At 65.4% G+C, this 15,164-nt stretch overlaps 1 protein-coding gene across 5 annotated transcripts in view; it reads left to right on the top strand.

The window, feature by feature from the left end:
• The window catches only part of MEGF6 (multiple EGF like domains 6), a 100,210-nt gene that overhangs the window by 64,278 nt on the left and 20,768 nt on the right, over positions 1-15,164 (top strand). For all 5 annotated transcript variants that reach the window (XM_059894447.1, XM_059894473.1, XM_059894459.1 and 2 more), the window contains 4 exons: positions 3,271-3,393; positions 12,181-12,306; positions 13,236-13,358; positions 15,031-15,153. In XM_059894447.1, coding sequence (XP_059750430.1) covers positions 3,271-3,393; positions 12,181-12,306; positions 13,236-13,358; positions 15,031-15,153 — 495 coding nt within the window. The remainder of the gene's footprint in view (positions 1-3,270; positions 3,394-12,180; positions 12,307-13,235; positions 13,359-15,030; positions 15,154-15,164) is intronic.

The raw sequence follows: 15,164 nt of genomic DNA, 5'->3' as shown, positions 1-15,164 counted from the left end.
TGGGGAGGGGAGGGCTCCTGGGGTGCCGAGGGGCTGGCCCGTGTGATTTAGGCAGAGCCTGGGAGCACCTCTCGGGTCTAAATGTCCCGTCCTCGCAGCAGGAGGACGGTAAGCACGTGGTCACGTGGGTGGGATTGTGGAGAGGGCCCAGCGGTCAGGGCCGTTGCTGGAGGGGCCCTGCCGATGGCGGCCTGCCCCTGCCCAACCCCCCACCTGCTTTCCCAGACTGTCCATCAGTTTGGTGTCTTTGTGGCCCCCAGGCTGCTGGGCTCCCCACGTGTCCTGCTCAAGGACACAGCCCCCGGGGCGGGCTCGCCCCCCGGCCAGGTGCCCGAGGGCTTGGGGGTGCAGTGCCTCTGCGGTCACCTGCTCTCAGAGGCCAGTGTCTGGGGTGACCAGGGAGAGCCGGTTTGAAAGCCAGCGTCCCCACTGGTGTGCCCGCTCCGCGCCTGCCTCGGGGGCCACGTCTGGGAACGGCGGCCCCTCTGTCCTTCTCTCGCGGCTTTACCTGCCTGCCCGGCGAGGCCGCTCGAGACACACCGCGACTCAGTCCGTCCACCCGCCCCCTCGGACGGCACACGTGGCGCCTCTTTCCCCGAGCCTCGCTAAGCCCCTACTGTATGCCCAGTGCTGTGCTCCATGCTGTCACTTTACTTTTCAAGGACCCTTGAAGGGGTCGCAGAGAGAGGGATCTGAGCTCAGAGGGGATGGGGTCTCCTTTCTGAGCCCCCTCGGATGGCCCGTCCTGCCGTGCCCAGCGGGTGTGGGTCTGCCTACTGTCCCCCACATCACCCAGCTGACTCTCCCACAGGAGGGCCCTGGGTCCTGAGACCTCCCCCCATGCCCTGGGTCCCTGTGTCCCCCGAGACTCTTTGGGGCTCTGTTGAGGGCCGTTAACACTTTGCCTTCAACCTTCCTCCTGCTAATCATCCTGGTGTCGTTCCGAGGAAGCCCCCCCCAGGTCACCGTGGTTCCAAGGAGGGGCTCTCTCGGTCTCATCTCCTCTCTGAGGCAGCCTCGGGGCTTGGGGGGCACTCTGGGGGTCCCCCAGGGTGGATGTGGCTTGTGCATGGAGCAGAGGCCCTGACCTCCCGGGCTCGTCTCGGGTCATTCCTGGAGGGCCAGGCACGTGCTCAGGCCGTGGACCGGGGTCAGGATTTCTGTCCGTGGGAAGCACAGCCCGGCAGGCAGGCCCTGGGGACCCTCCAGGAGGAGCCTGGCCGCCGTGCCGCCTTCGCTACCCTTCACAGGTGCGCTCGGATGGCTGGGGCTTCAGGACGGGAGCCTCGAAGGCGGGCGGTTTCGTGGGGACGGCGGGTGAGAGCTGGACGGTGGAGTTGCAGCAAATAGCGTGGACCCTCAGGATTATTAAGCAGAATTAGGGGAACCTCAGCCCCGCGCAGCCCCTGGGAACAAGCCAGGTTTCCACACAGCTGCAGACCTGCCCCTGAAGTCACTAAACTTTCTCCCAGTGGAGCCCCGCAGAGTGGAATCTTCCCCCCGCACTTTGAGCTGACCGTGGCCTCCCCTGCGAGGCCACGGTCAGCAGTCAGGGCCTCTGTTGCCAGGGCAGGGGTGCCCCAGATGCTCGGCTCTTAGACGCTCGGGAGCGGAGCACGTCTGTGTGTCTGTCTCCCCTTTTCCTGGTCTGGGAAGCCTACTGCCCTGTTGGCGAGGCTGGCGTCTGAGAGGTGTGGACCCGCTGAGGACTGGGCGTGGGCTTCTGTCCCCATGCCAGGGCCGCTCGGTTCTGTGCTGCCCGAGCAGCGGCCTCTTCCCTCCGTCTCTCCGTGTCTCCCGGGCAGTTGGGTCCCTCCTGACGTCAACCTCGCACACAGGTATCTGAGGCAGCCTGTTGCCTCCTGCCTTCCTGCCTGGCCTCCCCTGAGGTCCAGGGTGGTGGACGTGGGCCTGGAGGGAGGGCGGAGGGGGGAGGGGCAGCCTGAAGCGTCTTGGCATCTCTGCATCCCTGCAGAGGTGACCCAGGCCAGGCCATAGGGCCTGGTGCTTTGGGGTGCAGCCCCTGGGCCTCCACTCCTGGGAGGGTCTTTCTCACCCTCCAGCTTCCAGCTCAGCTAGTGGGGTGGCCCCCGGGCCTTTGGGCCAGCCCTGTCTGCTTCCGGTCAGCGCTTTCCTGTGGCCTGAGGCACAGTGCCGTCAGAAGGGGCAGGCGGGCACAGGCCTCCTGTGCAGTGGTGGGTGGTCTCAGGTGTGAGGTGTCCTGGAAGGGGAGTGCCCGGGACCTCCACTCGGTCCTGCCCTGGGGATGTCCACTGTGCTGGCCTCCTGAGTCGCTGGCGCAGGGACCCCAGGCTGACCACCTGCACTGGTTTCCTGGAGCTGCCGAAACAGATACCACAGACCAGGTGGTTTTAGCAACAGACATTTATCTCTCATGCTCTGGAAGCTGGAAGTCAGAGGTCAAAGTGTCGGCAGGGCCGTGCTCCCTCTGAAACCCGGGGGGAGGGTCCCTCCTGCCTCGTCCAGCTCCTGGGGGATCCTGGCTTCCTAGGCTGTGGCCGCCTCCCTCAAATCTCTGTCTCCCTGTGTGTCTCCAGGACCCCTGTGTGTCCCCGAACGGGGTGGGGGGCTGGGGGGCCCACCCTTCTCCAGTATGACCTCATCTCAGTCCTTAACCAATTACGTCTCAGAGACCCTGCTTGCAGATAAGGTCACACCCTGAGGCTGTGGATGGACATGAACTTGGGGCACACTGTCCAACACAGGGCACCCCCCCCATCCTGCCCTCACTCAGGCTCCCCCACCCCGAGGCCGGGGCAGGGGCATCTCCTGAGTTACCAGTTTCTTCTTCTGGGCTCGTGGGCCCCCTGAGGAGCAGCTAGCCCTGCCCTGAGAGCGTTTCTGGATTTGGAGTTTGGAAAAGAGCATGTGCTCTGGGTTCAGTCTTGAAAGGCGCTAGGCTCTGCCCCCCCGACCTGAGCTTGTTGCCCGAGATCTGGCCGACCCCGCTGCTCCCCACAGCCAGCCCCAGAGGGGGTGGCTCTTCCTCCCAGGGGGCCGTCAGGCGTTGGAGACAGGCCTGCCTTCTCTCCACTCTGCTCCGGCAAGCCGGTGAGGGGCTTGGCACTGTTGCGGGCAGCGTGGCCTGAGAAGGAGGGTCCCAGTTCTGGGCCCCAGCACCTGGGCGGGGGCAGTGTCCTGAGAGAGGGGGGCCAGGCTGGACTCCCCGGGGCTGGTGCAGAGCGGGGGGGAGGGGGGCGGCCTGGGTGGGTTCTGGCTGTTGACCCCCGGCCCCGTGTCCCCATGCAGATGTGGACGAGTGCCAGGTGCACAACGGCGGCTGCCAGCACAGGTGTGTGAACACGCCAGGCTCCTACCTCTGTGAGTGCAAGCCCGGCTTCCGGCTCCACGCGGACGGCAGGACCTGCCTGGGTAAGCACCCCTGCAGCCTCCTGGGCCCGGTGCCACCTCCCTGCCGGGGCTCCTGGCCTCAGCCGTCTCCTGGCCTCAGCCGTCCCCTGGCCCTTCTGGGTGTGCCCAGGTCTGGGAGGGGCCCAGGGCCCCTGCATTCCTGGGCTGAGAGGCCTGTCTGCTCAGTGCAGCCGCCGTTACAGTGGCTCCGTCCTGCTGAGGGTGAGATGCCGAGGGACCCTTGCCACCCATTGTGGGCCCTGGCCAGCACCACTCACGTCAGGTTGCTGGGGCCCAGGCGGTGAAAAGGCGTGTCCTGGGCCCGGTGCTCTCCACGGAGGCTGGACCCAGGGACCCTGAGCCCCGTGACCTGGGCTGCACCCTCTCTGTAGCCACAGCCGAATCTGGCCACTTCCCCGGGGGACTTGCGTGACGGGCAGGAGCCCCTGGGCCACCATCCCCTCCAGGGCCCTATGCAGCAGGAGTTGTGGTTGTCCGTCAGCAGGGACACAGGTCCGGCCGTGCTGCCCCAAACTGGGGAGACTGGGTGCCTGCTGGGTGGTGGGGAAGGCCCGGCCTGGGGCGGGGGCAGCATGGGGCTGCTCTTGGCCTGCAGAGTTGGGCTTCCCAGGCCCAGGTCCCCCACCCCAGTCTCGGGGAGCCTGGGCGTGGGGCTGAGGCTGGGGGGGAAGGGGTAACCGAGAAGCGGGGTGTTAGCCCTCAGTTCCTCTATGGGGCCTTTTTGCCGTGCAGGACGTGATCGATGGGGGCCCCTGCCGGCACGGGAGGCTCCAGGGAGAGAAGGGGAACGCTGGCGCCCACTGGATGGAGGGTGGAGGGTGGAGGCCGGGCGTCTGGCTGTGGGCCGTCCCCCGCCCCTCTCCTGGCTGCTCTGGACACAGGTGCCACGGGCACAGGGCTCACCCCCCCTGCTGGCCGCTCTGTCTGGGAGGCCACGTGGGGGTCATTCTCTGGGGGCTGGGCCAGTGGTCACCCTCACGGGCCAGTGCTCTCTCCCCGGCTATGGGGGGCTGCCCCTTCTTTCCACCCTGTAGGCCCCGAGCAGGCCCGGGAGGGCTCCGAGCGGCATCCCTCCTGCAGGCCCTGCTGCTATGTGGCAGGGCGGCCCGCCAGCCCTGGGGGGCCCTCCCCGGCACAGGCACTCTCATATGTCTGGGCCGCCGCTCAGGGAGCGAGGCAGCTGCCCTGTAAAGTTTCTGTGGGCTGGAAAGTGGAAACAGATGCAGGAATGTTGTGATCTTCTTCAGGACAGATGCAACAGGGTGCAGCCCAGGTCCCCCAGTGTCCTTCATTCTCCCTTCCTCTGGGGCAGGTTCTCCTTGGAGAAGGGCGTCCCTGGAGGCTGATCCAGGGTGGGCTGGGTGGTACCCACTGCCCCCTCCCCTGCTGGCTCCTTGGTGAGGGGCCTGGGCTGAGACACCTTCCTGTCTCCCTAGACGCCCCCCAGTTCCCCCGATGGTGGCCTTCACTGAGCTGCCAGAATGGGTAAACAACATGCAAAGGGGAGGGTGCCCTTCGGGGCTTTGGGAGGGATTATGGTGGCCTCTAAGAGTGGCCTTGAGCTGCTGGCTTCCGGAAGCCCAGGAGGGGTGCTCCCCAGCCTTGCCCTTGGCCCCCATCCCAGCCCACCCCTTCGCTACGCTGAAGCCCCTCCCTGGAGCCTTTCCTGGGAGATGCCTGTGCTCGGAGCCCCAGAAGTCTTGATTTGTGGCACTTGCTTATTTTGAAGGGTCTTTTCAAGGTCTGATGCCAGGGCCCCCGGCGTGGCCTGCACAGCCTGTCAAGAGACTGCTGGGACCTCACCGCACTCCCCGCCTGCCACCCCCAACTCTGCACACCCAGACCGCGTGGTGTGCCCCAGGGCCCCAGGAGGTCTACAGCTCTCTTGGGTGCTGTCGCCCACCTCCTGGTCGCTCCCGCCAGAGGGCGCAGTTGAGACCCACCTTGGGCACCAGCCTCTTACATGCGTCCCATGGCTGGAAGTGCTGGTGTTTGGCCTGGGTCTGTCACTTTCTTTTGACTGCAACTCCCAGCGGGAAATGTACACCGCATCCCCTGCACCCACGCACAGTCACGCACACTTGTTGGTGAATTCCGCATATCTGGAATTCCTGGGAGCTGACATGTGCAGGGCGGTCCCCAGGTCTCTTGGGAGTGGTGTGGGTTTGTCAGCTTGGGTCTGTTGGGGGCTGCCTTCCCTGTCGGGGCCTGGGCTTTACTGAAAAGCTTCCAGAGCGGACAGGGGTCTCCTGGTGGCTTCTTCCCAGGCAGAGCAGGAAGCGTTTGCTCTAAGGGCCCCCGGCCCTTCTCCTAATGTGCCCCTTTTGGTTGCCGAGGGACCCACCTCGGCTGCAGTGCACGTGACCTACTGGTCTGGGGTGGGTAGGGCGGCCGAGCCCCTCAGATCCCGGATGAGGGGCTCCAGGTGGGGGCCTGTGGAGGGCACTGCATGGCCCCTGCCAGGCTGCTGGACTTCCTGCCTCTGGGAGGTGTGGCCTTCTCCACTTCTGCAGGACTCCCAGGGTGCAGGGCCTGGGGAGGAGCTGGTGGCCTTGTCCGTGGTTCACAGTGGCACCCTCTGAGCCCAGACTATCCTAGGGTCTCAGCAGACATTTACGGGAGGGTCAGTGTAGGAGCTGTGCCCCTCCCCAGCCCTCCCTTCCCCCACACAGGCCAGCTTGCAGGGCAGACTGAACGGCTGGAGCACAGCTGCTCTGGACCCCTCCCCGGGGCCTACTGGGATCCTCTGGGCAAGGGGAGGGGTGCTGTGAGCTCTCTCGGGACTTTGCAGGCAGGCAGGGAACAGGCCCGGGCACCCCTGCCTTCAGAGCTTGGAGTGAGGATTATAGAGATGCTGGAGGGTAGGAGTAGAGAAGGTGCCCACAGGGATGTGACAGTCCTTCCTCGGTACAGGGTGGGAAGGTCCTCTGTGCTGGGAGCTCTCAGGTTGGTGCCACATCATGGGGCCCCAGGGATCTGGGAAGTCCTTAGAGGTGAAAGTGGTTGCGGGTGGTGTTGAAACAGATAAGGGGAGCCTTGAAACACTCTTCGAAGTTGCCTCAGAGGCAGGAAGAGGACAGGAAGTGCACAGTCTTCTTGCATCCCTCCCTTGCAAAACATCTTATGGAAATAAAACACAGAAGGGTTCAATTCTTTTTTTCTAATTTTTTTTTTTTTTGTTATTTTTGACTGCTTTGGGTCTTTGTTGCTGCGCACGGGCCCTCTCCAGCTGTGGCGAGCGGGGACCACTCCTAGTTGCAGTGCGCAGGCTTCTCATTGTGGTGGCTTCTCTTGTTGTGGAGCACGGGCTCTAGGCACATGGGCCTCAGTGGTTGTGGCTCGTGGGCTCAGTAGTTGTGGCTCGCGGGCTCTAGAGCGCAGGCTCAGTAGTTGCGGCGCACGGGCTTAGTTGCTCCGCGGCATGTGGGATCTTCCCGGACCAGGGCTCGAACCCGTGTCCCCTGCATTGGCAGGCGGATTCTCAACCACGTCCCCACCAGGGACGTCCCAAAGGTTCAATTCGTAAAGTGGGAATTTGCAGGAAGGACTTTACCATCGGCCCCAAGGCCCCTGAGTGGCGCGCGTCCCACCCTGTGGCCCCGAGAGAAGGAAGCGGAGGCAGCGAGGCATGCTGGGGCGCTCCGTCGCCAGGGTGCCCTCCTGGGTTTGCCCCCCCCGCCCCCCGCAGGCTCCGGGGTGGGAAGGGCAGGCCCGAGCGAGGCCCTGGGCTGGGCCAGCCTGCTTCTCACCCTGGCCCCTTTCCTTCCCCAAACTGTGGGAAATGGGGCTGCCGAGAGCAGTGCTGGGCGGGTGTCTGGGAGTGACGTTTTGGCTTTTCTGCGCCATCTTGCAGAGCGCCCCAGGCAAACCCACAGAGACCTGCCCCCGGTCCTTTAACACTTGGTGCCGGGAAACCCGCCTCTTCTGGCCCAGAGTGACTCCGGCCCCGGGGTCCCTTCTGGACCCTGGCCTTGGACGTGGCTGCTTCCCCACATCCCTCGTGGTGGTGAGCAGCACGCCCGGGCCAGTCCGAGGGAGCAGGGCGTCACTGGCTCAGCGAGCAGCGGGTCCTGCGAGATGGCCCGCGCTGGCCACTTGGAAGAGGTGGGCTCTCCATCCACCTCCTCCTCCCCTCGGCCTCAGGCCTGTTGGGCCTTTTGGATGGACGCTGGGGGAAGGATTCTGCTGTCGGCATGCACCCCCTGGTGGCCTGGGTGCCCCCGCCAGAGTGCCCTGCCGCCTGGAGTTAGGTGGGCCCTACGGGTCCACAGCACGGGGAGGGTCTCCGCGCCGCTGCCCTCCCGTGGGGTTTTGCCACAGGTGTGCCATGTGGCCTCGGGGCAGGCGCTCCCCCAGGCCTGGGTCTTCCCAGTGAGGGGACAGCGAGGGGCTGCACAGGGCCTTGCAGGCCGTTGTTCCCCGGCTCCTCGGAGGGGAGGCCGCCTGGGTCCCTGGAGGCTTTGCTGACGGCATGCAGCGTGGTGCCAAAGCCGCAGGCAGCAGAGGGGCGGAGATTGCCAGGCTTGTCTGCAAAGCTCATCCCTGCAAACCACAGATGCAGTTCTGGGAATGTTTTCCAGTCCCCTCCAGACCCGGAACAGGCCGCAGCTTCTAAAAGGGAGTGTGTCTTCCCCGCCCCCAAGGGGCCGCTGGGTCCGAGCAGGGAGCGGGAAGGGCAGCCCTGCCTGAGAACCACCCTGGGAGGTCACGGCTGTGCCTGAGACCAGGCCCCCGGAAGTGCAGGTTGCCAGCGCCCATGGGTGATGGGAGGGTCACACCCCAACCTGGAGAAGCCAGGGGCAGCGGCCCAGGCCCCAGCTGGATGCAGAGACCCAGTGGGGAAGCGAGGGCAAAGTGGAGCCGTGGCAGACGGCCGGGCACGGGCTGGGGGTGAGTTTAGAGTCAGTGAGCTTGGCAGAACCAAGCGGGAAGCAGGATTCGAGCAGCGGCGTGGGGCGGGGGAGGTGTGGGAGGCGTGCATGACATCGGGTTGGGCGCCGGGGGCCGCAGAGCCTGGGTTCTCGCCTGCGAGTGCTTCATCCGAGGTGGGCGGGCACTGGGCACGGCAGCCGCGGGGCCTGGGTCCAGGCTGGGCCTGGGGAGCAGGGGCGGTTGGTGGGGTGCAGTCTGCGATGTTGGGACGGTGCCAGCCCCTGGCTCGTGGGCAGGGCAGGTGCATCCACGCCGCAGGTGAACCGTGTCCCCGTGCAGCGTGGAGGCCCCAGCCCGAGGGTGGGCGCGGGGGGCAGGACGCACAAGGCAGAGTAGGCAAACCGTGAGCTGCTGGGGGGGTCAGGAGCGGGCAGAGCCCAGGGGAGTTTCCCCTCCTGGCCAAGCCATGGGGGCCACCCGCTTCCTGTCCCACCGTCCTGGCCCTGTCGCCAGCAGAGGGCTTCCTACAAGGAAGGGCTGCAGGTGGCTGCTGACCCCACATGGTGTGAGGCTCTTGGGACCTAGAAGCCAAGCCAGTCGAGGGCAGTAATTACAAAACCCTCGAAGCCACCCTCGAGCCTGCTCCAAAACCGCTGGCTGGGGTTGGAGGCTGGAGCAGAGGGGGCTGGTGGGCTCGGCACGCTGCTGACATACTTGTCCTCACCCCACCAGCCTGCCAGGCACAGCCCCTTGGCTGACCAGCTCGGGCAGACTGGCGTGCCGGGCGCTGAGACCAGGGCCTTGCCAGCGAAGCCGCCTTGGAGGTCAGCTCTCCAAGCCCCCACCTGCCACTTCCTCCATGGCACTCATACGCACCTGTTGCTGGGCTCCAACCCTGAATCCGTGCCCAGGTCCCAGGTGCTGCCACCTGCACCTCCAGGAGTGGAGAACCGCTGGCATGGATAGAGCAGGCCCTCCACCCTGTAGGACAGTTGATTTCTAGAATGTCCAGTTTCCTGCTCAAGTAAAGGCCCCACTCCCCTTGAAGAGCTTGATGCCTCACAGCTGGCTCCTGGCTAGACCAACTCCTGCTTGTCGAAGGTGGAGTTGTAGCCCAGCTCCGTTAGAACCCACGAGTCCCCTGGCCTTGGCATTCGCAAACTGGGAAGTGAAGGGGCAATAGTCAGCTCAGGCTGCCGTAACAAGTACCACAGACTGGGCAGCTTCTACAACAGCAGTTTATTTTCTCACAGTTCTGGAGGCTGGCAGTTCTGGATCATGGTGCCAGCCAGTTCGGTTCCTGGTAAGAGCTTTCTTCCTGGCTGCCCTTCTGGCCATCTCCTCATATGGCCACGGGGACAGAGACAGAGACAGAGATCTTATGTCTCTTCTTACAAGGACACAAATGCTGTTTGATCAGGGCCCCACCCTGATGACTTCATTTCACCTTAATTACCCTACCCCCAAATACAGCCACGTTGGTGGTTGAATTTTAGGAGTACACATATGAATTTTAGGGGGACACAAACATTAATTCCCTTCGGGGCTATGGAAACCCCTTGTCTCCCATTTTCTGATGGGCTGTCAGCTTTGCTTCAGGTCTGAGCCTGGTTCTGATTTGCGGGACCACCCGGGCATGGGTCAATGGTATGTGGGTTCCATGGCCAGGTCTCACAGTGACCCGAGGGGCCTGGAAGCTTCACCCCCAGCTTTGGGCACTGGTCACGCAGAGGCTGGCTCTCTCCTGAGCTGCACAGCCCGACGCCCGAGAAAAACTGCCTTGTTCAGCTTTCCGGCAATCCAGGGCACAGGATGCTCAAGGTGATGGCACGGGGCTTGGCACCCTCGTGTGCACAGCTTGGGAGCATCTGGAACGTTGGGACTTGTGCAGCAGAGCAGTGAGAGACGGGCTTGGGAGGGTGGGAGGCTGCATGGGGAGCCGGACCCCTCCGTAGCCCCCACCTGCCTGGGATTTCTCCCCCGGTGGGCTCCTGTGGGCCCGGAGCTGGGTTGCCCCGGGCCCGTCTTGGGGGCTCTGCCGTCTGGAAGGGCTGCTTTCCAGCTGTGCCACAGCTCTGTGGGTCGTCCTTGCTGCCGTGGTGTCTGCCCAGCCGGATTCCCTGCCCCGGCCTCCGAGCCCCTCTCTCCGTGTGCCTGCCCGGCGCTGCCAGGAAGGGCTTCTGATTCCTATTATGAGCTCTGAGCGGGGATGCAGTTGGTGTTGTGAACGCAGACGGGGCCCCAGTAATGGGCCGGCTCAGGCCACGCTTGGAAGCCTCTCTCTGGAGTTGATGGCGGTGCCTTAAGCAGAGCTGTCTCAGGAGAGGCAGGCGGGGCCGCGGGGGTCAGCACAGAGTCGGGGGTGGGTGGCTGGACAGGGGGCCCAGAGGCTGAGCGGGATGTGACGGTGGCGCCCTGTTTGCCTCCGTTCCACCTGGGACTCGTGTCTCTGCTGCTCCTCCCCGACACGTGGCAGGGCCAGGTGCAGCCAGGAGACAGGCCCCACCACCCCGGGTGTCCTCCGCACCCCAGCAGGGCTGGCTTGGCCCCGGAAGTGGACCCGGGCACGGGCTCCTCGCCCACTCGCCCCATGTGGGGAACCGGCAGGATCGTGAGCGCTGTGTTCTGACTTTGGGGGAACGTACTTGCTTTGAAGGAGCTCTGCTTTTGGCAGACAGCGTGGCCCTGGCCTGCTCCGAGCCCTGAGGCCGCTCACGTGCTCTGCGTGTTCTCCGGCTGCTCCCAGACCCACTGGCGTCGGTGGTGCGGGGCGTGCCACTCCTGGCCCCCAGAACCAATGACAGTAAACGGTCTCCCCAAACTCGGGCCCTGAGGCCAGCGGCGCCCTGGAGTCTGTGATGACAGCACAGGTGGCATCTGGGGGCGAAGCCCTGCCCCCCGGCGGTCGCGGTGTTTTAGTACCAGGCCTCAGGTTTGCTCTGGTCCAGGCCCGCTGGGCAGTGGCCCGCGCCTCCCTGGGGCACAGACAATAACACATTCTCGAAACTTTGCTCCAGAGCACGGGGCCTGGCCCTCCCTGACCACGAGGCCGCTACCAGTGACTTGAAGGAGGCACCAGAGTCCAGGTGCCCTCTCTGGGTGCCCAGCCTCTCTGAGTGCCCCCCCCCCCCACCAGGCACAGCCCCACCCCATCCACTCAGTACCTGGGCACCCACTCGGCCAGCCTGACCCGCAAGAACCTTGCCCTGTGTGGGCCTGAGTGAACACCTGGACCCCTGGCATCCTGGGAGCGGGATGCAGGTCCCTGGCTCTGTGGCCTTACCAAGTGCTGTCCCCACAGCTGCTGGGAGGAGCGGGGACTGTGTGAGGTCAGGTGGGGGTGAGGCCTGGCCTGGGGTGGGCAGGAGCTGCACTGGTCCGTCAGGAGCTGGGGACCAGGCCTGCAGGTCATGGTGGCCGTCCACGGAGGCCCACGCCTGCCCCTCTGGCCTGGCCTGACGACCTAGATAGTGGGATGTCGGGGTCTTCGCCAGCCCTTGCTGGCCTGCCACCTCCTCCAGGGAGCCTCCCAGCCTGCTCGGACTCTGACCCCTGGACGCCTTGGCTCTTAGGGGACCCCAGTGTTTTGGATTCTGTGCTGGGTGGGGCTGGGCTTCCATCGGGGTGGGCGGCCTGCTCTGTGGTGCCTCCCTACACCCAGTCCTGGGGCAGCCTGGGCCAGAGGACCCAGATTCGGACCACGGCCCTGCGTATCCTGTGTGTGGTCCGAGAAGCAAAGCCAGGCCCACGAACCGGACAGGAACAGTGCCGCCCTCTCAAAGCCCCTGCTTCTGGGATGTGGACAGAAAGGAGGAGGGGCTTGGAGGGCCCGGAGTCTTCCTGCAGGAGGTGCTCTGTGCCTGCCCGGGGCCAGGCCGTCGTCCTGGGCTGACCTGGCTCCTCTCGGGTCCCCAGCCATCAACTCCTGCGCCGTGGGCAATGGCGGCTGCCAACACAACTGTATTCAGCTCACGGTGACCCAGCACCGCTGCCAGTGCCGGCCCGAGTTCCAGCTCCAGGAGGATGGCAAGCGCTGCACCCGTGAGTGTGCCACCAGCCGGCGGGAGGGGCAGGACCAGGGCTGGGACTCGCATTGGGTCCCCCGTTCTCCGCGCACTCACAGACCTGCCCGGGAGCCCCACAGCCTGAGCCCCGCCCTGCTTGGCTGCTGGTGCTGGAGGGGGGCCTCAGGGGGAGCAGGGGCCCCCTTGGCTGCCGAGAGGCTGTGGGGCATCGCCCAGCCCCTGTGGGCACCAGGGAGGAAGCCGGTCAGGCTGTGCTCTGGGGTCACACATCCTCGGGGGGCAGGAAGCTCAGGACGGGGGTACGGGGATGAAAAGGAAGGGCATCCTGCATGTCCCTCAGTTCTGAGGCCCACCTTGGGCTTGGCGTGGGCACGTGGGACCCCAGCCCTGGCCCTTGGGCGGAGGGGCCTGCCCAGGCCCCGTCTGACACCTTGCCCTGGGGTCTCAGGACTGCCTGTCGTGGAAGGGGGTGGTCTGCTGATGGAGAAGGTGGAGCAGGTCCGGGAGACCCCTGAGAAATGGCAATGGGGGCTGGGGCGGGGCAGGTGCTGAGGGAGTGCTCCTGACCCTGCCCGGCCTCTTGGCTCCCGGGTCAGGAGTGTGGGTCTGAGGGTCTGAGGGGCCGAGGCCCGCAATGAGGGTGGAGTGGCACAGGGTCACGGGGCTGGGGGTTCCGACAGGAGAAGAGGCACTGGGGGAGCTGTCCGTGAGCCCGCTGTCTGACCAGGGCTGGCCTGGCCGGTGCCCTGCTGTCTTCTCTGGAGTTGTTTGGGGATGCCCGGGGCTAATCTTACCCCTAGTCCACTGCCCAGCCCGTCAGGCCAGAGCAGGAGGGGTGAGAGCTCCAGGTGGGGGCCTCACGAGAGGCCCCGGAGAAGGTACCCCGAAATGCCGGAGCCCCCCATCTCTTCCCTTTGCCTCCGTGCCTCCTGGCTGTGACCGTAGGGAGAAACCCGTGTACGGACCGGAACGGCGGCTGCATGCACACGTGCCGGGCGCTCCGGGGCCTTGCCCACTGCGAGTGCCATGCAGGATACTGGCTGGCAGCAGACCGCAAGGCCTGCGAAGGTAAGACGCCCTCCCTGCCCTTGGGCTGGTCCAGGTCAGCTGTGCGGGGCTCGCCTCCTTGCCTCCCCCTGCACCGGCCTATAGGCGTGGGATGGCCCCTGTTGTCACCCTTGGATGACCTGGAATGACGCAGGTTTATCTCCGGGGCTGGGGGGCAGGGTAGGGGTGGAGGGTAGAGAGGAGGGGCCGGAACCCAAGGAGCTGCTCCCAGCGAGAGTCTCATGTCGGCAGGAAGGCAGATCTCAGGTTGCCTTGTTATTTTTACGTTTCTCGTGTTACCTAAGTAGTACCTGCTCGTTAGGGAAACAGGAAAGGGTGAGGGAGGAGAGAGGAGGAAGCATCACCGTGACCCGGGTGGCATCCCCGTGTCGGCTTCCAGGTGTCTCTACAGCTTGTTTGTTAGTGGGCACATTTAGCATCACCCCAGAGCCCGGTCGGGCGCAGCTTTCTGGAATGCGCTCCGACCTCCTGGCTGCATGGGTGTCCGTTATGCGGTGTTGGTTAGTTACCCAGTCACAGGACTCCGGTGTCCCTGCTCCTCCCTCTTACAGGCGGCTCTGGACGAGCAGCCTTGGGGAGGGGTCTGTGCGCATCCCCCGTAACTCTGAAGCGATACGGCGTGTCCAGGGCAGGCAGCAGTCATTTTCCCAGGCATCCTGCCAGATGGCCATCAGAGAGACGGGGCCCGCAGGTGTGGAAGCTTGTGGTTCCATGTCACCACCAGGAAAGCGTTTTAGGCATCGTTGCCAATGTGACGGGCACGTCCTGGCACTCTGGATGCAGGTGGCTTCAGAGGGTGCAATGGGAGACGGGGCTGAGGGTCAGCTTCGTCCCATGGACTCTTAGGGGTGGGACCAAAGCAGTTGTCGGGGACACTGGGATTTGGGTCCTAAGGCCAGTGCCACGTGGCTGCGGGGAAGAAGCTGGTAGCCTCTCCCTGGATGTCAGCATGCGCTTTCTCCGGCTGGCCCCCCGGAGGCTGGTGGTAAGAGGCCCCTCCTGTGCCCGGCCCTGGATGAGGGGGGGCTTGGCGAGAGCGGGACATGCACACCTCAGAGACCGCGGGCTCAGAGAGGCAGAGCCCCTCGCCTGATGCTGTTGGTGGGGCCTGAGCACAGACTTCCAGCCATGCCTTCCTCGCCCTGGGAGGGAGCTCGGCTCTGCACCTGGAGTGTGATGGTGAAAACACAGGCACTCAGAGGGAAGGCGGGAGAGGACCCTGGGGCCCTGGGCCCTGACCCCTCGGCAGAGACCACCCCTGGGGCCCTGGGCCCTGAGCCCTCGGCAGAGACCACCCCTGGGGCCCTGGGCCCTGAGCCCTCGGCAGAGACCACCCCTGGGGCCCTGGGCCCTGAGCCCTCGGCAGAGACCACCCCTGGGGCCCTGGGCCCTGACCCCTCGGCAGAGACCACCCCTGGGGCCCTGGGCCCTGAGCCCTCGGCAGAGACCACCCCTGGGGCCCTGGGCCCTGACCCCTCGGCAGAGACCACCCCTGGGGGCCTGGGCCCTGAGCCCTCAGCAGAGACCACCCCTGGGGGCCTGGGCTCTGACCCCTCGGCAGAGACCACCCCTGGGGCCCTGGGCCCTGACCCCTCGGCAGAGACCACCCCTGGGGGCCGAGTCTCTCAGGCCAGTGGCCCAGAGCCCCCAACCCCCCATGTCTCCCACCCAGATGTGGATGAATGTGCCACAGGCCTGGCCCAGTGTGCCCACGGCTGCGTCAACACTCACGGGTCCTTTAAGTGTGTATGCAACGCAGGCTACGAGCTGGGTGCCGATGGCCGGCAGTGCTACCGTGAGTGGACA

The sequence above is a fragment of the Balaenoptera ricei genome, chromosome 1 (genome assembly GCF_028023285.1).
Source record: "Balaenoptera ricei isolate mBalRic1 chromosome 1, mBalRic1.hap2, whole genome shotgun sequence".
Taxonomy (NCBI): domain Eukaryota; kingdom Metazoa; phylum Chordata; class Mammalia; order Artiodactyla; family Balaenopteridae; genus Balaenoptera; species Balaenoptera ricei.
Note: the sequence above shows the minus strand (reverse complement) of the source record. Positions and strands in the feature narration are given on the sequence as shown.